Genomic DNA, 26,179 nt, shown 5'->3' with positions numbered 1-26,179 from the left:
GGTGTGTTTGGAGGAGTGGAAAGGAGTGAGCTGAGAAGGGCCAGGAAATCAGCTTCTTGACCTCTGGCTTCCTCAGTTGGCCAGGGAATCCCTGTTAACACCACTCAGCAAGAGCTACATTCTATGAAATAGAGCCTGGTCTGTAGCAAATGCAAGTCTCTAAGGGAGTTTTGACAAAACAGAGGGTGAGGGGGAATCCAGATGAATGTTTCTCATTAATAATCAATGAAGTTATAATTTATGTGAACTCTACAGTGTCTGCCAGACCCACTTCATAAACAAAGCCCTTGTAGCATCATCAAAACACTTGCCACTTGAAAATTGCATCTATGAGACATATATCACTGACAAAGCTTTAGGGCTGTATTATTGTACTTGCTTTTTTGAAGAAAGCACAGTGTCTGCACAGAAGAATAGTTTATAGCAGACGATCCCAAAACTTTAGATGCCGTTCTTCAGAGCCAGTTATGCTGTAGCTGAAAACACTAAAAGCAAATCTGTACTCCTCTTGATCCCTGCCCACAAAAATCACTTGACAAACACTGTATTTAGAGCAATATACATGACAAAGACTAAATTAAAAAAAAACACCTTCTCTTTTTACAAGCAAATCATGGGGTGAATCCTGGTTCATCCTTTATTGCTGCAGTGCTTGGCACAACAGGACCTCAATCTTGTTTAGAGCTTCTAATGCAATGCAAATAATAGGAGAGAGTAACAAATAATAATAATAATAATACGAAAAAGCATTACTACAATGGATGCCACTCTCCCCCAAAGATGCAATTTCAACCCTGTTGTTTTAAGAAATCTACAACATTATTGTTATTTCTAATACTGTTTCTGCTTATGGATAGCCACCAGTGCTATTTTTACCTCAGAGGGGTTTCAGGCACTACCTGTCCATGGTGAATCGATTTAATTTCATCTTAGAACATGTCTCCAAAAAAATACCTGACAGACAAGCCCTAGAGTGATCTGGAAAATTCAGGGCTTAATGTTGAGAGAATCTGATGATGGCTTGTCAGTTTTTAATGCCTGACAGCTGCATGTATAAGAAGCTAAGCCAGAAAAAAAGTGACTAATCTTAGTCTCCATCCACAATCAGCTTCTCTTCCATGTGGAAAACCCTATTGCTATTGCAGCAGAAACATGTGGGGATGAAAATTGAAATGGTAGAAAACAGAAAAATAGCAAAGAAGGGAAAATGTGAAGAGAAAAATCAAAATAAATGTAGGGAAAGATATGAAGGAGAGGGAAAGAGGAAAAGACAGCAATATTGTCTGGACTGTCTGTGTCTATACCTTATCCACAGGCTCTTTTGACCTGTTCCAGGATTTTGAAGGATTCATGAGTTTATAGCCCCTTGCAACATCCAGAGTAGTGACCTTCCCAAAGTCTCTGCTGCTTCAGAACCTTTCCACAGAATAGGAACGATGGGCTTCTTCCACCTTTTCACCAATAAATCACTTCCTTGCAGAGGGTCAGTCACAAGTCCATTGTGAAGAAAATAACAAAAATGCAAATTGTGCACAGTGCCACCTGGTCCCCAGTTAATGGCTCCTGAGCTGCAAAAATATGGGGCTGGCCAATATGCAAGATGCAATGTAATACATTGCCTATATGCTATAAAATGTGCACAGCTGCTATTTCCTGACTTTCAAAAGTCTTTGTGTGCTCACTATTTGCTGCTTAGGACAATCCTCCCCTGTTCTGAGATTTTTCCCTCTATTTCTTCAATTTTGTGCTCATTGCAATGGGCTATTTAGTAAGGTTAGCCTCAGCCAAACTAAGTAGCCTCTCCAAGCTCCAGTGGAAGCTGTTCAGTCTGTTTGCCAAATGAACCTCTTCCTAAAATAAAATGTTGCCATGTTCCTTGAAAGCAAGTTCACCTTTCACTTCAAAGTCCTAGAAGATGAGAAAAGAAATAAATAAAACATGATTACACAGCCTAGGAACTGTTAATGGATTTTTTTCTTGCTTGATGTCTAGGAAAGTGCTGTATTCCAGAAATTTGAGAGGCATTTGTACAGGCACAAAAAGAAAAAAAAAAAAAAGTTTATTGGAAGATACAAGCTCCTAAGATGTAAATGAATACTGAAAAGAAATTGGAGAAATAGGAAAAATTTCAATTCCCAGGCTATGCTAATACTGAAATATGATCCTTATAATAAATGAAACATAAAAAGCTTTCAGTGTGTAAAAGATGGTAAAATACCATCTTCTGGTTATTAATCTGACCTCAAAGAAAATGGGTGAAAAAAGAAGAAATTCAGACATTCCATTGGACATTTTCCAAATGAAAACAAAAGGGACTCATTTTTCTCATGAATCATGAAAGAAGTTCTGGCTATTAAGCTGGAGTTACTGTGTGGATTCTCGAATCTGTGGAATGCATACAAACACTCTCCTTGCCTTTCCAGGGTCACAGGAGTAACAACAGCCTTGCCAAAACTGGAAAGAAGCTGTACAACCCAGAAAGGTGTATCAGCTGCACAGTCAGGTTGTCACAGAAACACAACAAAAAACTGTGCTCTGACTGACTGAAGGGTCCTTCCAGCCCTCTAGCTCAGACACCTGCCTCCAACAGCAAATCCTTGAATTTGTTCAGTACCAGAACAGAACGATTCTGAAGTGACACTTCCATATAATTTTCTTCCAACCTGCAACTCTCACTCTGCTGCTCAGGGGCTTCCTAAAGCAGAGGATGTTTTGTGCCTCCTCCAGGTTTATTTTTTGGATGAAAATATCAATGAGCTTTATTGCACAGGATGCATTTCTTTTGGTGCCATTACAAGAGAGGACAGAAAGTTGTCCGGTGAAATCAGCTGGAAAATCTTGACTATGATATTTCAAACTTTTAACCAAGTTATTCTACATGCATGCTTCTCTTTTAAAAGTCTGAGCAAATAGCCAAAAGAGAGATTTAAGCTATAATTTTAAATTATTATTCCTAGTACTATTTTCTTAGTCTCTTTTATGCTAAATAATTTAAATAACAGTGTCAAAACTCTTAAATCTACAGTATCTTTAACCCCCTGAGTACCAGAAGAAGGTTAAGTATACTAGATATAGCAAAGATTTGCTGTCTGTATATGAAACTAGTAAGGAATCTCGATATTTTGTATTATCCTCCGCTAGAACTGTTTGACCTCCATACAGTTTATGGCAGTAACTTGTAGGACAATATTTGAATGCTCTGTGCATGAGCAGAATACATGTTGGATTTAAATTTGATTAACTAACTGTTGAGTAAGTAATAGAGTGGTACTTGGTGAATTAATAAACTGTTTATTGGTTAAGAATTAACCAAGAATCCTATCTTGAGAATACTATGCTACATAAAACATGATCTGAAAAGAATCCAGAGTTGAGAGCAGCAAGTAATGCTCCTGAGTGTCTGTAGAAATAGCTATCTTAATTAAACTCCAATGCACTATGACAAAGCTATTTTGGCTGGATTTTGGCTATAAAAGCCATCTAGCACCTCAGCAACCTGAAAACACTGCTACGTGCTTAGGTCTCACTGCAAACACAGAGTGTTGATGACTACACCTCTTCAGGAACATGAGAAACCATTTATCTTTACATAAGCAGGTGCTTTACTTTACATTCTTTTACCTCCCATAAAAGGTACTGTAGCTGAGGGCTGGCTCGGGCCAAGGGCAGCACAGCTCCATCCAGACCAGAAGGATTTGGGAATTCACAGGGGCCACAGCAAGGTATGGCCTCAGCACTGGGGAGCCATGTGGGGATGGTGACAAGGGAGCTGACAAGGTGCACATAGACAGAGATGGCAGAGGATGCAGAATCAGACCCAAGACCAAGCACTTTGTGTTGAGGATGGGATGAAAGCTGTACAAACCGAGAGAATGGAGAGTACTGTCCAAAGTACCTCCAAATTCAAAAGAGGAAGAAGGGCAAAAAGACCATGGAACTTATTCACAATTCTCAGTCAACCTCATTTCTCCAGATCTGCATAATCCACAACACCCTCATCTTTGAATGCTTTGCAATACCCTCAGTTTTTAGCTAGAGACCTGCCAGAACGGAAGGTAATAAAGTTTGCTAGACAAAAACAGAGTATGTTGCTTATCAAACAGGAGAGGGCTTTTTTTATCTTTTTCATTGTTAAACCTGTGATAATACCCATGTTCTCAAACATAAATAAATAAGTGAAAAATATTAAATAAATAAATACTATAAACTTCCACAGGTTATCATTGCTTGTAAGCTCATGAATGCAGTACTGGGCTTGAGCTGAAAATATTTAGAATTATAGTTTCTGAAACATCTCTTAGTGAAGGCTTCCTTTGGCCACCTCCCCACTTCTCAAATTTCAGTGTTTGAAAATTTTCTGATGCATTAATTGCAATTCAGGACTATGTTTCAAATTCCCTTTCCATCTGTGAATACAATGATTCAATGCTTGTTTGTAGATCTTGATGATCTAAGCACAAGAGCCCTCTCAGCTCTCTGAAGGGCCTGTTTTAGGCAGCCAGACTCAATGGCCAAATGGCCAGCAATGGTGGTAACTGGAGTACTCTCCATGGCTGGAAGAGAAATCCCAAATGGGACGACCCTAACTTCCTAATAAAGCAATTCCTCTTCATGCTATTTGAGCACAGTAATTATCCCATTGACCAGTTTAAAAGAGGCTTGACATTAAACCAGTATCAGGAGAATGTGCATCATGCTAAGGTAGATAAGGGTAGTCCATATGTCTGGAAGCTGTTACCTCAGCCTTTTAGCAGACTTCGACAGAAATTTCTGTGTGTTTTGACATCTGGGTCACAACCATAAAGTTTTCCAGCACAAGTACAATAATTACAACATTATGAATACATTTTTCAGTTCATCTCCATTCCTTCTGTATATCCCTCAGAGCAGAAAACCCTTCTTTCCACCATCTGGGCATTTCTCTAGTACAAGGAAGGTCAGCAGCAGCTAGAGATGCCAGAATGGCCAGCTGCTCTGCAGCCTCCCTCCCTGGGGCCTCAGTACCGGAGCCATTATCAATGGAACGGTGCGGACTAATAAACCTTAATTTTGGCAAATAGCCCAGGGGCAGCCAGCTGGAATGGATGAAATCACCCTGAGGTTCTTTGAAGATACTGTGGGACCTGTACAGGGCAGTGCACAGAACTGGGTTAATGCTTCTGGCCCCCAGTGACTCCTTCCATCTCTCCTGTCTCTCACAGCAAGGGGAAATGGATGCCTCAACTAATAATAAACTGGAGCTGAGCATGTGGAGAACACCAGGCCAAATATAAAACAGCTGGGGCTCTCTGGCCAGCCATTAGCTTAGCTCAATCACAGCATTGCCTGGAGTCTTCTGGAAAACAGGTAAAAATAAGATAAAGTAAATAAGAAACTTCCAAATCAAGCCGAAAAAAAAACCAACCAAAAAATCATCTTGAAACATTTGTATAAAGCTCTTATGTCTTGTCAAGGCACTTATTATGACATAGCTTTTATTTCCTAACAGACACAAACCTCTCAGCATGTTCTTCACTAAAAAAAAAGGGACTAAAAATTTGAGAAATGATTACAGGAGGAAGAAGGAATCTCCCCAAGAGAACCTGCATCTCTGTACCTACAAAATAGCTTAACATACAGGCATTGCTCTTGTCTGGTTTTGTGGGTAAAAAAAAAAGGGATGATATTTCACTTTAGGAAGTAGCAGTCTTGGCAACATTTTTACAATGTCATATTTCATTACTTAGTTTAACAGGAAAGAATCTTGTCTGAAAAGAAATCAGGAACTTTTAAAAATGAATAGCATACTAGAGGAAGCAGACTGAGACAGTGAGCACAGAATTAGCCAAACTTTTATTCAATTAAGGAAAAATCCAGGTTTTGTATCTCCTGTGCATAACACATTTCAATTTAGATTATGTCAGTGGTTGTGTGCAAAACTTGCGATTTAAAATTCTTGCTGCTAGAAAATTTCATCTGTAATTTCTGGCAGCCTGCGCTGAAGGTTCAGCTGCTAATATTGCAGAGCAGTGAACTAAGTGTGTAGCAATTTCACACTCACACACAATCAACCCCACCATTCAGAAATGAAATTGCCCTTCTTGGTATTTACAATTTACCATCAGAACACTGTACATGTGACAGTCTTTAACACTACTGTTAAGCAAGGTTTGCAAACACCAAGAACAGAAGACGTGTTCATTATTTCAAGAAGTATCTTTTTTTTTTTTACAAATTTAAATAAAGTAAATTTATGTCAGACAGACTTTCCTTCAAATTATAATTATTCTGTAACCCATTTTTTAGTGAAAATGCATTTCTTTGTAACAATTGTGAGCTAGAATGTTACCTATATTAAGATGCTTCTTTTGCCCCACCCCATACATTTCCACAGCCAGGGTTCTGTCAATAGCTGTATTAAAATTATTTTTTTTCAGAGGTTTGTAATTCAACGGTAAAAGTAAGTTCCAAGATGAAAATTGGCAGTGTTGGTTGTCAGTTCAAGGATATATGATAGTATTGCTCTTAATATATACCTAGCATATTTTTTCAAATATGAAAAAGAAACACCAACCTAAACCTCCTTCACTGGCTTTGTTAAGCCTTGTTTTACAAGGTGTACAACTATAATCTCTGGTAGTGAATTAATATAAAAATAACATAAAGACACTTGCAGCATGCAAATGTGTTGGAGATAAAGGTGTAGTTATATTTGAAATTCTGTGTACAAAAAATGCAGCATAATTGAGCAATGCTCAATAAATAGTGGGTAATTATTTAAGACTGAAAAAAAATCTTTGCCAGAGTCTTTCCCAAGAGGCTGTCAAGGAAGCTGTGCAGGCATAAAGTGAGAGACAAGGTCTTGTCATGTTGATACAGGTCAGAAGCTGGCCAAAGAGATGGAAATTCAAGAAGAGGAACTAACAAACACTTTCCACCTGAGTGGTGAGATTTCAAGTAATGTTAATAATTGTATTGAAAAGAGAGGGATTAATGTTACAGCAAAACATCCAACAGACATAGAACTAAAATTGCCTGAAAAAATATGTATTTATATATATAAGGGATTTTAGAGGAACCAAAGACAAGGAAGAGCACGAGGATGCCAGAGCTACCAAATCCCAAATGAGTCTCTTTGCAGAGGACAGGCTGAATGGCTCATGCAATAAAGACCTGGCAGTGTGGCACTGGGCATTGAAGGGGTCAGGGAAGCCAATTAAAGATGAGCCTGCATAAGGGGCAAGAAAAAAAGGTATGGGAAAATTACTGCAAGCCTCTTATAAAACCCAGACTGTCACCTGACATGCCATGCTCTGTATTACTCACTCCATCCTCTCCAAGGAACATAAAAGCACAGCAAAAACAGGACAATGAGTATCATCAGGAACATTATAAAGTAGCTTAGAGGAACCACAGCTGAAAAAGCCTTGGATTGCTCACTGGGGAGAAGGGGCAGCTGTGTAGGAGCATTACAAAGCTCATGAGTTTTATAGAGGGGGGAGGTGGACAGTTACTGTGGACTCTGTTACATGATACAAAACTGAGAAGCATTTAGTGACATAAATGAAGAGATTATAAATGAAGAACAGGTAGGTGGAAACTTCCTAATTGCAAAAAGAATTATTCCCATGAAACTCCATGTTACATAAAACTTAACTGAATGAAGATCTTATTAGAGATAGAAAGAAAGAAAGAAAGAAAGAAAGAAAGAAAGAAAGAAAGAAAGAAAGAAAGAAAGAAAGAAAGAAAGAAAGAAAGAAAGAAAGAAAGAAAGAAAGAAAGAAAGAAAGAAAGAAAGAAAGAAAGAAAGAAAGAAAGGCAGACAAAAACCACACAGAGAAATACATCACACACCTTAGACAACAAAAGTGTTCAAAGTGATGGAACAGGAGGCAGGGTCATCTATTATTAAAATTGTCTGACACTTCCTATTACAACACCCTGTTGTCAGTTGCTTTTAGCTTTGCCAATCATTAACAGTTTGGACTGAAATTTTTACACATCGAATATCTGCCTGAGGCTGAAATACTCTGGAAAATTTTAGTCTGAACAATTCAATTGCTGCACAAATGGAGCCAGAGAAAAGTCCTTGGTTTTTTTATTTCATTATTGAAAAAAACCTGATGTGCCTCAGCAGCTGTAGCCCCACCAGACTTCTGAGGGAGGATGTAATATTTCAGAATTGAAAAGCCTTTGCTTTGGAGCAGTAACATTTGCCATTCTCTTTAAACTCTACCTGAAATTCAGGCAAATTATGCCTTTGAATAAAATTATATTCACTCATACTTTGAAAACTATGTCTATTTTTGGCTTTAATAGCTGAAATCACAAAGGATTACATCTTCCATGAATGTCCTGGATTATGTTTGTGCCTCTGCTCAACAAGCAAGGAAAGCGTTAAAGCAGAAAGGTCTCAGCTATTGTTAACACTTGAAATGATTTGTTTCAGCTTTTTATAACTTGAAACCTAAAGTTGCCTTCTACTTTCTTTGCCTTCGGTCTGTGAGATTTCCAGCTTAGATGGTGAGGACAAATCTAACCTTGTGACACTTGCTAAGATCATAGTGGTTAAATCAGAAGATTGTCTGAGCAGCCTAAAAGCCTGTCAGGTCTGGAGCAGCTAATTGGGTCTTGCCTCGTACATTCTGCCTGTGATTTTTCCAGCAACAGAACACAGAAAACAACAATGCCAGCAAGCAGAATTTCCCCCAAGTCTTGCTATTCTTGTCTCTCTATTCATTTATGGGAAAAAACATCTTTCATGCCAATTCTAGGAGAGGTTTGCAAAGTTCAGAAAGTTTGGCTTTGTTCACTTGTTGACCCTTTCATTTGAAACATCTCCACTCTGCAGGAACTTTGACAAGAAACCAGCTTTTCAGACTACAGCGGATACATCATGACCAGGATGCATCCTAGTCCACTCTGAACCACCTCTCAGCTCCCTGCCTAACCCCAGTTTTACTAGGGAGGCAGAAAACAGCTTTTTAAGCAGTAAGTGAGGGCCAGCAGAGAGCAGCATTTTGCGTCTGCTCCAGGGTGAAAAAGAGAAAGTGTCAGAGCTGATGATATCACCCACCCCTCCCTTGCCCTCCTCTCCATCAGAAGAGTCTCAGCTCTCCCTGTTGTTCTAAAATGGGCCCAACAAAGGGCACATAGGGAGATAGTGGTGAGGGAGGAGAGAAGGGACAGTGACTGGCCATACCATCAGCTTGGTAGGCATGGGTTGGATGGCTTAAAATCTGTAGGCAGCCCATGTGGTTTGGCTGGTTGAGCCAGTAGATTTTCATGGGTATTTTCACACCAGCTGAACTGATTAGCTCTGTGGGTTATGTTCTTGGCTGTACTACAGCTGTATTCGGGGGAGCCTAGAGAAGAGGATTTTAGCACCTGGGACTGCCAGTGACTGCTTTGTCCTTTGCCTTGTGCTGAAGTGGCTGCAGGACAGTTTTGTGGGGCTGTGGTGCTTCACAAAGACTGCTCCTGGGTCATGGCCCCGTGCTCTGCTCTGCGTAATGCCAGCTCTTAACCACCTTTGCCACACCAGTGAATTTTTGGCCTTTGACATTTTAGGCAGCTTTATAGCTTATTTGTACTGCTGAAATGGGACAGAAGGACAAGGTTAAGAAAGGTCCTTTCTAAGCCTAGCATAAGGACTTTTAACTCAGCCAGTAAATTTGCTGTTCAGAGAGGTTTCCAACTGGCTCCTTTGGTCTCTGGGTTCCAGCACTGAGAGGATTTATGTTTCACACCATGTACTGTAGTTCCAGATATTTAAATCAAGAACATACTTGTCTGAGCTTCACAGGAAAGTATACTACTTCAGATAGAATTATGGCCAACATCTTTATGTTTTGTTGTCACTTAAACATTAAACAGCTCCATGCTGCCTTGTATAATTCTCAAAACAGTCAGGTTTCTCAGATTAAATGCCAGTCTCACATTATGAAACAAGTTGTGTTCCTGAGAACTAAATCACAAAATAACTATGGTACTAGGCCAGGAATTCATGTGTAATAATTTTGCCTCCACTTTTTCCAACATATCCAGATTACAGGTCTTATGTTATCATGAACAGTCATGGTCACGGTACCCCTCCAAACATGAGCTGACGTCATTCCAAATCCATTGTCTCATCATATTTGATGGATGAGACATAGCCCATCCATCAAAAAAACACCCAATGTGGCAGAAGTAATGGAAAACCCTTCCCACTTTATCTGCCACTTTATAAATCGGACTGCACTTGACTGATTCTTTTTCCCTAGGGCTTGTTAAATTTCAACAGAATTCTCTGTCATGTTGTGAACTGCATGTGAAAAAGCAAAGTGACCAAACTGATACTCAGCAAAGCTAAAATGCATAGTAACACTGATTCTGAAGGTCAGCAAACCACAACTTATTAGAATGATTTTCTAAGAAAAAAAAAAGGCAGGGGAAAAAAAAAAGCCTCTTCAAGATAAAAAGAAACTCACAGATCTCAGAAAAGAAAAGGGGGGGTGAAAAAGAGATGGCTAATGCAAGTAAAGATAAAAAGGTAAACCACCCATCAACTTCTTATTTGACATTCTCCTTTGATGGCAGCCTACTGCAAAACAGTATACTCTAAAATAAATATTTTGGACTGCACTTTGCATCCAGCTCCACCAGTGTGACTGCTACTACAAGGACTGTGCCAGGGTCCCAGGTGGCAAGCATGAAAACAGAAACTCATTATGGAATAAGAAACGTAAGAACTCTTCGGTGAGAGCACATTCCCTGCAGAGTGCTATGAAAGTAAAAAGAACATTTAAATAATACTGGCCCTTGATCCCCTCAAAAGCTGAAAGCACATTTTTTCAGCTTGAATTCCAAAATCCCAGCCACGGTTTATAAAATGTGCTTGATCCTTGTGTAAGACCCTTTAGCATTTTCTTTCTGAGAAAAGACCTCCAGATGTCATTTTTACAGTTCATCTTAAGTAAATGTATGTGTTTAGCTAAACAGGCTTGAATGCAAGAGGCACCTAAGAGAACAATGATGAAATGCTTGACTTGATTTATGGACCAACTGTCAAATTCTCATTTAGAACATCTGGCTGGTAAGGTGATTTGAAATCTTTTTCTGTCAGTGAATATCAGCACAGTAGGCTCTTCCACCTTACAGACAGCTCTAAATTGTAAATGTAATTAGTGGAGAAGTGGCATCAGAGTGTATGTCTAAAGTCACATTCAGCTTATCCATGCTCACAAAACATTCATTCTACAACACTGTCAACATGTAATGTGCAATCATTTGCAACTTTTTAATTAACAAAATATACAAATATCAGCTTTAAAACCAGAAAGTTGCTACCTACAAGCTGTGCAGGCAAGTGCAGGTCTGTCTCTCATGACAGCCCATCAAAGTAAGCTCATGGGCCTCCAAGACAACTTCTCAGGAGCCACTGTGGCCTGGATTTGGTAGCCCAGCTTTCTCCCACATGCCTGTATCCATTCCCTCTGACTTTGTCATACAGGTCCAGCAGGAATCCTTGGGAGAGAGAGGAACCTCTCCCACCCTCTGCCCACCTCCGTCTGTTTCTCAGCCCAGTTTCTGCAGTTTTCCATGAACACAACAGCTTGCAAGGGCATAAATGCCACAGAAACATTCCTAATTCAAAGGCTGATATAATCTAAACTCAACAAAGCAAGGCTGATCCCAGGAAAATTGATTTTTTCTCTCTGTCTTCCCCTGTTCTGCAACATGACAACTCAGAGATGACACAATCCAGGAACCCTTTCTGTAATTCAATTCTAGTTCTGAAGCAAAAATCTACTTTCATCTTGGGTCTAATCTAATATCAGGGAATGATTAGGTTTTTTGTGAGGGATTTCTTTGTTCCATGAGAAAAAAGCAGCAGCTTTATTGTAGAAATCACTTTCAGATAAATGAAGATAACACCAATCTGCCCCCTCTCTATAGATTCAGAAAGATTCATATCATCCACACCAAAACATCTAACCACAGCATCTCAGACAGAAGCCTTTAATCTCCTCATATGGAAAAGCTGGAAGATTTTGCAGAGTGATTTGTCCCACCTGCAGCAATTTCTGTATCCCCTGAAGGAGATTTTTATCTCTCTTCAAAAGCTATGGCAGGAATCTACTGCCATCATGGGCCTTCCACTTGTCATTCCTTTTGTGCACCCAGTAACAGGAGGCAGAACCATGTACTATGAAGAAGCCACCTTATTAAACACCACCTTATTAAACACCATCAACAAAAAGGAATTAAATCTCAAATTCTGACTGGGTGGAAAAATTACTGGGAACTAGAGAAGCAACTTAGAACAGTCTCATTTTGGTTAAGCCCCATTAGAAAAGACGTTGTTGTATTCTCGAGTGGTTCTGCATACAGACAACAGCCAAGACATTTACTGACAAGGATGAGATTTTCAGACATGTTTAAAACATTGAAGGGCTTCACCTCATGAAAATTTCACAAAAGCCATTGACTAGAAAACTGTTGCAAAAGGGACAAGATGAAAAATGTGTCAGACTGAAATGGAACAGCAGTCCATTTTGAATGAGGCAAAAGGAATTTAGAAGATACAGAGCATGGGAAGAGAAGCTGGGGCTTTCTTTTTAGACACTGTGTTTATAAATGATAAGAAAAATAAGAATGGAAGTAGCATATTTGTTTCAATTTCCAAAAGTATTTGACAAGTTTCCATAGGAGAGATTAATGGCTAAGAGGCATAGGGCAAGAATAGAGAAATAAATAAATAAAGAAATAAAGAAGTCTTCTGTGTATAAAATCTAGCTCAAATTGTTGCTTTGCCCTTAGAAGATGACTATGCCTTTTACACAAGGGATCTTTTCCTTACAGCTATAAATTGACCATTATCCTGTGGGTGTGGATTTGGAGGGCTACTTCAAAGATAATGTCACCCATTTGTAATAATATTGCTGTAGCTGTAATGGTCTGAAAGCAAAAGCAGGACAAGGCTTATGGGTCAGTATAGTCAGGAAAAAAAAAGATAAGTCCATATTCAGGTCTGAGAAGCAGCGAACTCCCAAGAGAAGTACAAATAGGGAGCACTAAGAGAAGTACAAATACGTAGACAAAAAACCTGGTTGTCACCTGTAAATAAAGGGAATATTAAAAGCAAAGTGACTCTGTGATTATTCTGTAAAGGAATAGATAGCTAAGCCTATGTCAGATAAAAAGATTAATAAAAGGGGGAAAATTATAGTGTACTGCAAAAAACTACTCCTTCCTTTGATTTTCACCTTTTTACTGTCTGCTATAATTAAAGTTTCAGTCTCCTGGTTGCCTCAGACAAAGAGAGGGCTGGTGCATATTTTTCTAGCTACATGAGTTGGTCCAAGAAGCAATATGAGCTTTACACACAAATCTTGGTTTGTACAAAAGGCAGGCAGAGGTAGTGCCTGCTCCTAGAAAGGCACATCACTTGCTTCCTTGCTCTGTGAGCAAATCTGTGTCAGAGGAGTCTGCTGAGACCCTGCCTCTCCTCCTCATCTTTGCACTCACAAAGGTTGGTTTGTTATTAGCACAGTCTCTGAGGTCAAAGCAGCACATGTTGTGAGTGGACCTAGGCTTTAAATGAAGGAGTTAATCATATGTGATGAAAAGAACTTTTTTTTGCTTTTTTCAAAGATTTTCTAATCTAAAACACAGATGAAGCCTGGTCTTTAATGGTCAGATTCATTTTCCTTTATTTTACTAACACAAGAGAGAAAAAAATTACAACCTCTTATTCCTGCTGGCTCTGCAAACCTCTACAAATGGAATAGGGAAAGTGGCTCCTATTCTGGTCTATATTATTGATGGAGAGGCTCTCTCCACCTCACCTGGGATCACTCTCTCCTCTATGTTCATCTCTGAAACTCCAGGGGGGACTATCAAGGCTCCAACAACAATATTTGCCTGACAACATCTTACTACTGTCTTTCACTGATGCCAGAGCAAAAAACAGGTTTGTTACCCTTTAAATGTCAAAATGAGTTTGCAGATCACAAAGAACTTACAGACCTGTAAATTCTGTTTTTATGCAGCCATCCAGTATTGTGTACTTTATTGATATTTTCAATCTATAACAGAACCATAAAAGAAAACTATGACAGATTGTCATCTTTCGATTATAAAAACATGGTGAAGAATAAAAAAATCTGCTAGACGACATCTTTAGTTCATGCTTACTATATACATATGTGGATGAGGCATTAAACAGAGTATCTCAAGGTTATAGATGAAACAAATCTTGGAAGAACAACAAATAATAGGTCATGTAATCCAGTCTAGCGAGATGCAGCTCTCACGCAACACGGCCCACAGAGGCCAGATGCTATTCTGCATTGGAAAATGTGAGATAATTGAATGAAAATATGGCAAACAACCTAGGAAATATCTAAACCTCAAACTGTCTTTGAATTCTAACAAGAAAACACTGAAAAAATGCCACTAGATTCATAACCTGATGCCAGTTAGCATTCAGAAGGGAGTATGACTGTACCCAGGAAGAGTGGCTAGAACATGCAGATGTGTGATAATGTTTGTTACATGATCCTTAGAACAAGGGAATCCCTCTATTACACTTGAGGAAGCTGAGACCTTCATGGCCATTAGTAAGCATCTGTAGCATTCCAGAGGTTGCATTCAAATCTATGACACTGCTTTGTTGATGGAAAACAAAGACTGGGGGAATGAGAAAGCAGGTAGGTAGGAACACAACTGTCTGCTAAAAGAGCTGTGGTAAAAAAGCCCTCCATGGAGAACTCAGGGCCTCAAACCCCTGTATGAATAGTTGGAAGGATCCTTAGCTCTCATGTCCCTGATGAGCTCAGTTGCAGAAGTAAAACACTGGAAGAGAGCCAGTCCCTCAGGGACACCAAATGATGTGTATGAGTCATTAGCTATCAGCTGTTTCCTTAGCATCGCACCTTTACATTTTGAAGGCATGCACATGTGTAGGGACACATGCCACCCCATCAGGTGGTACTGAAGTTAAAGGGAAATATGTGCAGGGATCCTTGATGGAGACGTATGTTTGCTTTGAAGGCCCTCTACTATTAACTTCTATTAATATATAATAGCCCCCTTACCTTCAAGCTTTGTAATGATGGTTACATGCAAGCCTGCTTCTGCAGAATCAGATGGTTTGGGGTTGTTTTATCTTCATTTCAGTTTAAATTCCACTCAAACACCACCACCAAACCCCCGCACCAAAAAAAACCCAAACAAACCAAACAAAAAAACAAACAACAAAAAAACCTAAAAAAACAACAACAACAAAAAAATCACCTCCAAAACAAAAAGAAAAGCCCCTTGCCTAAAAAAAAAAAAACCAACAGAAACGTGGTCAGTTTTCTCTTTTTGAAGGGAAACCATAGGACACATGTTCCAAACCACATTTAGATTTAATGTTCAGAATTAATACCCTGAATTGCAGCCAGAAATGATCTTAGTCTTGAGGTTGAAAGTCTTTAGTCTTGGGAGTCAACAAATCAGTCATGACAAGCCTGAGCCAGCTATGGTTTATTATAAAATCAAGCTTGATTATCTACTTGAGGTAATTAGACAGAGCAGAACAAAAGGACACAAAGTTAAAAGGCAACATATGTAGGAAAAACTGGAAGAGAAATCTTGCTTTACAGAGGGTGGTGAATAGCGAGAAAAAACTCGTACTTGATTTTCTTTTTGTATACCAAATTTTGGCTAATAACATAAAGGGACCCACAATATTTATAATAAGCAGTTCACTAAATTCAGCTACTCAGCTTCTCAGCTGCAGATTCCTCCCAATCCCTGCTACATGCATACAGCCCTGAAATCCAGGTGCAGCTTCTGAGCTCTCTCTGTCCACAACCTACAGCCTTTGCCTAAGACCTAGGAGGTTACAGAAGTATTAAAAACACAATGAAGAAAGAAAAGGATGCTGTGACATTTATTACATTAAAGACAGCAGCACTGTGTTTGGGTTTATACATGTTTAGTGTGAATTAACAGACAACAAAATCTAGTCACTTTTTCTTGTCCTCTTGTTTTGGTGAATTTATTGCTATTTTAATGAATACTTAATTTATAGTACTGCCTATTATAGCAGATGAAGTTTAAGATAATCTGTGATCTTGCAAAAATGCTTCAATTAAGCATCCTTAATTAAAGTGCCAAAATTGTTACCAAAAGGGGACAGAAAAAAGGTTTCAGTGACTATTCTTGGAAAGGTCTAAGTCATGCAAGTCCAAGTATAGATGAAGATCTGAAACAGGAGATTTCCAACAGAGGGGATAAATACATTTGACAGCTGCAGCCCAAAATAAGGTAAAACTTTAACACTGCAGTCACTTATAATATTCCACACTTATTGCTAGGGAAATGAACCACTTGAAATACAATTGTGTCAGAAAGAAGAAAAAGTGTTGGACAAGCATACAAGTTGCCCCCTCCCTTCAGTGCAGTCTGGACAACTCTTTTCTGCAACACAGCTTGTGTTTCTAGATCTTTACAAAAAAGGTGACATTAAGCACATCTGCACCTTTTCCCCACAGTGCTGTCTTCTCTAAATGCTGCCAAAGCTCTCTCCCTTCCCTTTTCCAAATCCTTCTCTAAATATCACAGCAGCATAGTCAAAGAGGAAGAGAAGGTAGGAATTGTCTGCCTGTTTCTAATGTGCACAATAGTTTTCCTGTCCTTCAGTGTCTGACTCAGAATATCAGATAAAAAAAGTTAAAACTGCTTTTTCACTTAGCACCATATTACTGCTGTGCCAAGATACCTATAAAAATCTACATAACAGACAGAAAACTCCATAATCACTGCTGCTTTTCATGCCAATCAGTATTATGCCATTGTTTCCATGCAATCCCTTACCTACCTGGTTTATCTAAGTGAAAGAAAATAGACCATGCGCAATTTGGGCCAGGATTGACTCTTAAGGATTCAGGCATTGTTTCACTTACTAGAGCTCTGTATCTCTAAGCCTTTCCTGAATGGAAATAACAAACAATTACTAAATACTGTAGGCATTGTGGTCAGGAGGAGGAGATTACCTATAAAGGAAAAGCTGCTAGAGCCAAGAAAATAATTTTTTAGGAAAAGAGTAATTGGAATAAGAAATGGCAAAACCAGGAGAGACAGATAAAGCCGTTCTTGTTCGTGAATAGAGCTATTAAATTTCTGAAGCTACACTAACAGAATAACTTTTATATTTGGGCAGAATACAATCTAAATCTATACTACAGCATGTTAGAGCATATTGTATGTATTAAGCTTAATTATCTTTCACCTCCAAGTCCACTAACAGAACTACTCCAGTGGCCAGCTGCTTCCCATTACAGAGACATTACTCAGAGCTGCTGTCACAATCATCATTTGTCACCACCAGAGCACGGGAAGGTGTGGCAAATCCATTGTTTATCTGACTAAAGACAACATTAATGAAGTATTCTGTTACAAACTCCCTCACATGCCCAGGGATTAGGCTAACTGAAACCCAACTTTCTTCTTCAGTGCAGACCATCAAAAGACATTTTTCCACACTGATCGGTTCTGCTCAAATTTCACAGAGAGACTCCTGCCTTGAACTGAATGTGCATCTTCATGCTCTTTGTGAGACCCAGTTCTCATGCTATAAGCAAAGGTCATTTGAGGCACAGGTGGCAGAAAGGAAACTATGCTTATGTTCTTCTCCTCAAGCTAAAACGTCGAAATTAAGCTTCTCATGCTTCCTCTCTGGGGGCCAAGCTCTAAGCATCAATCTAACCCACGCAGGCAAAGAGAGAGCCTGACTAGGGAAGAACAAAGGATTTTATAGCCTTGATTTGGGGTGGCTGTCTTGGGATCCATTCATACTCAAGTCTACCCCTCCCAAGAAGTTTTGCTCTGGGACTGCCCCAGGCGGTGCCATCTGCACCCTCCTGAGAGCACTCTGCACGGACTGAGCTAACAGTCCTCTTGGGACTGCTGTGTCCATCCCCTGTGGACCATCTGCAGAACCTGTAAACAGCTTTGGCCTAGGGGCTTCAGGTAGCATCGCCTTCCCTTTGCCGCCTAGACACCACAACTCTGCTCATCAGCTCACCTTCGAGCAGCCTGCCATTAATGAGCCTTTTTCACCCCTGAATTTATGGAACTCTCTATTCATACCTTGCCTTTGATTAGTTAAAATGGCCAGTCTGCTTTTCCTATTGATTTCTATCCATAATAACTCCATTTTCCATCAGCAAACGGTATGCCAGCCAGGTTACACTGGGCTCCTCGTGTTGGCCAAGGAACCTGGGATCCTTGGAAGGAAAAGTGCTGCAGACAAAGCAATACTCCAACAGAAGTAAACAGTCAGTAGCAAATGATTCCCAACAGCCTCTTGGCTTACTTTGTGCAGTGGGACACTCATAGTTACTCATGGGCTTTCTGCTCTAGAATAAACAAACACATGGAATATAATAGTAATGGAGGCTTTCCAAAGCAAGATAAAAGACGGGGAAAACTTCTTCAAAAATAAAATATTTCCTCATGTTACTTTACTGTAACATCAAATAAGAACATGCCAAACAGATTGTTAGTGTATAATTACCAACAGCCAGGAATTTACCCTAAAACAAAATGCCAAAACATCCAAACAATATGGCTTGCATCATAAATTTACTCCAGTATTTTGAGACCATCAAGAAGAGAATGCCAAATAGTAATCAGTCTGTTTTCCTAAACTGTTAACTGGCTTGGATAGAAGCATAACAGCAGAAAAGGAGATACTATACTCCTAAATAAACCTCCACTCCACATTCAACACAAGCTTTGCACTTAGCACTTCCCTCTATGTAGCCCTGCTCACCTCTGGATCTTGTTTATTTGGGACATTCAGCCCTTCCTACAATGTTAAAAAGTACTGTTTCTCTTCAAGCACTGAGCAGATTTTAATCATTATCTTCATCCCTGGCCTCAATTAAGTTCTAGTATTGAGGAGGTACTTGAATGACCTAAGAGGCACACTTAACCCTGATAGCGTGTCAAAAGGCACTCAAGAGTTTCTGCCACATTTCCTCTGGCTGTCAAATCTTTCTCTCCTTTTTCTGTTGTAAACTGACTGTGTTTGTTCCTAGCACTTTAATGTCCCCTGGAGTGAAGTCTCCTTGAGTAACACTCACATGATAGAAAGTGTGATTAACTCTGCAGGCGCTTTTCAGGTCAATGAAAAAACCTACTTGTTACACTAGTATATAATACTTTAGAGATGTTCCCAGTGGCTCCACACACTGGGATTCCCAGAGTACCTATTCTCTCTCACCCTTGCTGTTCTCCCGTGTCTTGGTAATAAAAATACCTAGTTTTATCTGGGTATAAGTGCAACACTAATCCTTAAGAGTATGTTTCATACAAGTGTAATTATTCTGATGGGTCATTCAGATAATTTGAATGATAGATCTTTTCCTCTTGACTAAAATGTTTCTATAGGGAAGATGATAAGATAGAAAAGAACTAAAATAAAATTAAGATTTTTTTTTTTCTCAGAGCATACCTTACTACATTTCTTTTGCATCATAGGCCAACTTCTTAACAAAACATGACACATAAAACGGGTTGGGAAGCCATAAGAGATGAAAAGATGCATTCTGAAGATACCTTGTAACCTTGAGAGGGTTGTAAAATCTATGGAAAGGTGTGGATTTTATTAAGACTTTTGATATCTTTTTTTACAGCCAGATGTCAAGCAAGTGCAGCATTCAGAACAAGGGTAAGGACACTGAATCCTACTGTGCCATGGGGCTGCTGAACTCTTCAGCTCTTGTGGTCCGCAGCTTTCCCAGGCAGGGGAACCTGAGCTTGAGGAGTGCCCCAAACAGCTGCCTGTGCACACTAAAGCTTACATCTGGAGAGTGCTAAAATTCAGTCACAAATTATAGATCCTCAAGCATTTTTTCCCTTGGAAAAGTGACTATCTTGAGCTCATTATACAAGTGACTCACTTCAAAATTTTTGTGGATAGACTATAATGAAGTAGCAGGAGTTAAGTGTTAATTACAGAAAAGGAAGCTGTGTTTTGTTAGGCATTCTCTTGGATGCTTTGAGTTATGGACTCATCAGCGCATTGGATTAGTGGCTAAGCAATGGAGTGTATAAAAAGGAAGCTTTAATAGGTAACAGGGTAGCAGAGGTAGAGTGAAATGAGACTGCCAGATGGCTACCAGTGGCTCTAAGGCTTCAGTGATGGAGAGGCCACAAAAGAAGGGGTATACACATGAGAGTTGGGAAAATCCTCCAGCCAGATGACTTCCTAAAACCTTCAGCACTGTACAGTCTTTCTTTGGGGAGCTGCTGAATATAATCAAATATATCTTGATTTTGTACTTGATTTGATTTTTCTTCATTAACGTTACAAAAATGGTACACAACAAGAACAGTAAGAATATGTTTACAATTTAGTCAGCATATGATGACCTGCAGTGAACAATAATTAATAAAACATGCCTGGAATCTGAATATAGTGATTGCCTGTAGTTACAGTCTTCATTCTGAAGAAAAAGAGTCTGAATATTATGACTCCACTTTTAGGCCTCAAGCTAATAAAGTTCTGGGAAGGACATTTAACCCGGTGTCTTAAGATTTAGGAGTCTCTAGATCAAAATTCCACAAATATTTCTGTTATCAAAATGTACGTTTGGGGTTGCAGTTTCAGGATTGTAACTACTTACTGCAGCAGGTATTGCTTCCAGAAAATGAGGTTTTTCTGAGTTATGACTTGTTTTGGATAGATAACTTCTAGTTTGGGGAACCTCATTCTATTTATTAATGATCAAGAGGAGAGCACATCGGAGAGAGCAGCACTTCAGCACTGTGGATTTGCCTTGTGGATCTCTCCCTATGAAGTATCTGGTACCCAACACTGTCAAAAGTACAATCCTGAGCGAGGTGACCTGATTGGAACTGACAGCTCCTATGTTTCACTGAAATCAGGTCAAAAGACAAGTGTGTGGGGAAAGCAGAGATAAATGGAAAAACAGAAAGGTTGATGTAAGTGCCTAATATTTCACAACCTCTAGTGTCTAAAAAATATATGCCTGAAGCCACAAAAATGGTGTTCTTTTCTATATCTTCTGGTAAGCAAGATGTTAGGCTTCAAAGGTTCCCAGTCTCTGATTTCACTAGGATTTTGTACAAGTGGTCAAAGACTATCTTCAGGAAAAAAAAAAAATTACAAAAACTGGGTGTCACTGAAAATCTTATTTTGTATCTTGGGTATATTGAGGTTGAGACATATTGGCCAGACTCCTATGGAACAACATGCCTTAATAATTATTCTGTAAATAAGCAGAAGGCATCAGTTTTCAGACATACCCTTGACTTCCAGGCAGACCTGTAACTTTCATCTTGGATGTCTGCCCTTGTGGTTTGTTATTTTACTCTGTAAGAGCACAAATATGCGTCACAGGGCATGAGCTTAACATAAAGGCTAAATGAATTACCACTTGTGTACCACTCTTCAGGTTCATTTGTACTGGGGAACTTTGTGACATACACTATTTTTGACTCACAAATGTTTAGGTCATCTGGAGGAAAGTGCCTCAAAATTGCTTCCTGTTTCTCAGAGCACTGGTTAATTAGTGAAAGGAGAACTGAACTGAACCAGAGAAGTAAATAATTTTCTCAGCAGGATATCTTCCCTTAAGAAACAGGTGGCCTGATGGCATTTGCTGAAATAAATGAAAGTTCAAGAACCTTAACTCTAGGGATGTCAAAACTGCCTTTAAAAAGTACCAGTGCAAAAGCAAAATAAAACATTTTCAGTTGGCTTAGGTCATTGAGTATTTCTTCTAGTCCTAAAATCTAAGAAAACAGCAGACTTGAATGCACTTGAAAGATGTGCTTGAATCAGAGTTGCTGAGTGCAAAAAGAGGATTTAGTTCTCAAAAAGATGAACTACAAACTAACCTTCCCCTCTCACCTGACCATTTTTCTCAGAGTCTCAAAGCATAGAAAACAGCAATTTTAAGGCCTGGATAATTCAAAAGCAGTTTAACAGATTTCCTTCAACTTTACCAGATCTTTTTTTCCTCTGGGCTAAAAGCAACCATGAGAAAATTCAGCCTAAAAGGTACTTTTTTTAAAGAAAATATAACCTGCTGAAAGGGGAAATTTAGACTGAAAATACTTTTCACCCATAACTATTCCACATTAATCTTTAACACTTTAACTAATGTTTTATTAAACTACAATTTATTGTATGAATTATGTATATATAATTTATAAATGCATATAGTAGTGTATATACAATGCAGCAGCCAAATACATGGAAAAAGTAAGCTTTCTGAATAAGTGTAAGCAAAATGTATGTCGACACACAAGAGATATTATTTAACTATTAACAAGAACCCATCTTTATAAATTAAAGGTTCTGACATTTGCCCAGATCAAAAATCCAATTTTACAGCACTGGGAGATAAGGAATTAAACAGAGCACAGATATCACCTAAACTGGTATTAAAAGGTTAGCAGTGCTTAAAATTGATTAGTTACCAAGATCAGAGAGCTGTCATTCCAGGCTGAGAGAAGAATATCGGCCAGATGTTGCAGAAGCTTTAGTTGTCATTTTGGCAAACTCTTGAGCTAGACAAGAGTTTCACAGATTGCAAACTGGGGAGCACAACTATTACAAGGCAGGCATCCCAGCAGGTTACACAGCAGTGAAGCTAAGAACTGCTTGGGAGAAAAAAAGCCTTGAGAAACCTCTAAAAACGCTTAGTAGCTCATATGGACTCTATACAGATGAGAACAAAAATGCCCTGCACAGCAATCAGGAACTGGTCAGTTTGGGGAAGGAAAGTCCATGAATGCATAAGTCCTTTGAGCACTGATAGATCAGAGGACTAAGACATGTGTCGGGATACAGGTGAATTCCATACACCACATTTCAGACTATGGCAGGTTATGCAAAGATCAAATTCTCTCCAAGATTAATCCAAACTACTCACTGCTTTCATAGCTAGGAACAAGGCTAGGAAGAAAAAAAAAACCAAAAAAACCCAACCAAACAAAAAAAAATTAAACATGGACAAACAGTTAGCACTGGGACATGGTTGTGTCATTTTCATCACAGAGAAATTTAACAGATGACTAGCAAAAGCAGTACGCGACTGCTGACAAAGCTGACTTCTTTACTAGGCTTAATAGCAAAAAACAAAAAGCTGGAAATAGCTAGGGAGTAGTTAGATATTTAGTTGAATATAATGATGCAAATCCTCACTGAAGACAGATACAGTTAAGATATTAGAGCAAATAAATCTATAAGTAATTCCATGGCAAACTGAAGTTTTGCTATTATGGATCTGCCATAAAGAAAATGTGTCAAAAACTTATGAATCTTAAAGAAATACAATGAAGTGTCAAAGTACCTATTTACCTTGAAAATACAAAGGAGTCTAAAACAAAGAAAAACAAAAGGAAAGAAAAGAAAAGAAGTTATTTGGCACCTGTAGAGAAATCAGGCAGCACTTCAGTAATTAATATTTATTACTTATGGCACCTTTCGTACATTGAAAATGCTGAACAAACATGAACTGACTTGTACAACATCTTTACAATACGTGATACACATAATTATGGAAATTACAGCAGGGGGCTGTCAATGGTATAAGGTACTGGAGATCCTCCCTTGTGGGGAGAAGCACTGCACCTGAGATGAGGCTGCCATGTAGGGATTGCACAGCACATCTGAGGACAAAATTTACAATGAAACTGAAGAGACAGAATAGAGCAAGATAAAAAGGCAGGGCAAATTTCCACAGCATATGCAACTCAGATGATTATAAATGAAAGCAGCAGAAGCTAATTTTGACGTGTGACTATTTTCAGGTTGGAGGTAATCGCGTTCAAGTTGAGCTCAACATCTGTAGGCAAATCCCCACTGGAAAACGGAAAAAAGTTTTTTCCCCAGCAACACACAGAATCATTGAATATTTTGAGTTGGAAGAGACTTACAATGATCATGTCCAGCTCCTAATTCCACGTGGTACAAATTATAGCATGTACCCAAGAGTGTTGTTGAAACACTTGAACAACAGGCCGTGACCACATCCTTGAGTAGCTTGTTCCAGTGCTTGACCACCCTCACAGAGAAGAACTTCTTCCTAATAACAAATCTGAGCATCCTCTGATGCAGCTTTATGTCATTTCCTCACATCCTATCACTGGACACCAGAGAGAAGAGATCAGCATCACCCTCTGCACTCAACTTCATTTAGGATGTTGTAGAAAGCAACTCCTCAGCCTCCTCTTCTCTAAGCTGAGCAAACCTAGTATCCACAGCTAGGATACTCACTAGCCTTGCCCTCTAGTCCCTTTCATCATCTTTGTTGCCTTCTCTTGAGCACACTCATCACTCTCATACTTTCATATTTACCCACACACAGCTTTCATGGTGAGGCTGCACCAAAGCTGAGAAAAGTGAAATAAATGCTTCTTTTGAGTGGTTAGTTACATTAGGCCTAATGTAACCCAGGTTTGCCCTTTTGGCCACCAGGACACATTATTCACTGATTCTGAGCTTACCATCAACAAAACGCAGCAGATTCTTTCTGCAGGGCTGCATTCCACCCTCTTCTCTCCCAGTCCACTCATACATCCAGGATTACATAGTACCAGGTGCAGAATGTGGCATTTGTCCTGATTAAACATCACACAGTTGGTGATTGGCCAGCCCTGTAATCTATCCAGACTCCCTGTTAGGCCAATCTACCCACTAGAGAATCAAGAATTTCTCTTTAATTTCATATCATCAGTAAACTTAGTGTGGACTCAGCTTCTGCATCCAGGACATTGACAGAAACATTGAAGAGAATTGGATCCCAAGGAGTGGATGGCTTTGCTTGTTTCTTTTAATCAGGAGCATGGGGTTAAAGCTAGAGACCACCAGTCAGTTCACAGCCTCCACCAGCTCAGCTCCCTGCTTGAGACTGATTCGTTATAAATCAGCTTTCTTGCAGCTTAGTGTACTAGCCTGTGAAACAGGTAACTCGGAGCCAGACCGTCAGCTGTGAACTGGCACAGCTCCACTCACTTCCCAGTGTCAGGAGGGGGCATATTTGGCCAAAATTAATCATCAGGCATCCCTGGTGAGGCAAGCAGAGTGATTTACATCATGACCTGGCTCACTGCATCCACGTCTACATGGAAAGGCGCAGACGTGACAGGATGCTGATCTGATACAGATATTACACAGCTCATCTGATACAGATATTACACAGCTCTTCTTAAGCTGAAGTGGCAGAACAGCTTCCAGAGGGAGTCTGTCATATGCCTAGCATGTGGCTTGTGTCTACAGGGCACCCACCCATATATAAATAATTCTTCTCTACATCACAGGAGCAAAGAAGTTTTAATGTTTCCAACTAATTGGGCCTCTATTGTTGACAACAAAGTCTGCTATGTCCAGTTTTATCTGTAAAATATTGCTGGTTTCAAAATAAAGTTTTTGTGGGTGTTACAATAAGTGATCCCTTGCAACACTCACACTCCCAAACTGTGATTGGGAAGTAAATGACAAAGTCTAACACGAACAATCTCTTGACATTCAATTTTATGGAACCAGTCAGAAAGTAAATAAGCACACACCTGACAGGAAAGCTTCACTTCACTAATATCAACTGAGCATATGAACTGGACAGCCTTCATGATTTTCTGCCCAGTTAACACAACTCCAAAATCTCCAGTCAAGAGTTTTCAGCCCAGGGTATTCCTTGGCAGAACCTCAAGACATCCTGCTTGAACAGAGAAACAAAAACAAATGTTCCTCTTACATGACTTGCCTCCTAGTCTTGACCTAGCATAAAGATTGATGATTTAGAAGTTCAATTTCCCCTGAGAGTTTTAGTTTTTCACAAGGTTAAAATATAATATGGATTACATACCTACTACAAGAAGAGAGTAATACACAGTATGCAATATTAATCATAGGTGATGTTTTCAGAACATAAAAATACCATATCCTCAGAAAACATTCCATATATTTTTCAAAGGACAGGAAGAATTCATGACTGGTGCAAGCGATGCTTTTAAAAAAAGAAAAACCTTACCTGTCACAAGCTGTTGTCCTGCTAGTCCTACTGGAACCATCCCCAAATTATTCATAGCTGTAGCCCAAGCTGTGGGATCAGTGACTGACATGTTAAGCTGCGTGGTATCTATAGCTATACTTCCCAAACCATCAGCTGCTGCAAGAAAGTAAACA

At 39.3% G+C, this 26,179-nt stretch overlaps 1 protein-coding gene across 4 annotated transcripts in view; it reads right to left on the bottom strand.

Annotated features, from left to right (window-relative positions):
* The window catches only part of ENOX1 (ecto-NOX disulfide-thiol exchanger 1), a 361,156-nt gene that overhangs the window by 107,743 nt on the left and 227,234 nt on the right, over positions 1-26,179 (bottom strand). For all 4 annotated transcript variants that reach the window (XM_066545023.1, XM_066545020.1, XM_066545022.1 and 1 more), the window contains one exon: positions 26,025-26,162. In XM_066545023.1, coding sequence (XP_066401120.1) covers positions 26,025-26,162 — 138 coding nt within the window. The remainder of the gene's footprint in view (positions 1-26,024; positions 26,163-26,179) is intronic.

This window comes from Molothrus aeneus, chromosome 2 (assembly GCF_037042795.1).
Source record: "Molothrus aeneus isolate 106 chromosome 2, BPBGC_Maene_1.0, whole genome shotgun sequence".
Lineage (NCBI taxonomy): Eukaryota > Metazoa > Chordata > Aves > Passeriformes > Icteridae > Molothrus > Molothrus aeneus.
Note: the sequence above shows the minus strand (reverse complement) of the source record. Positions and strands in the feature narration are given on the sequence as shown.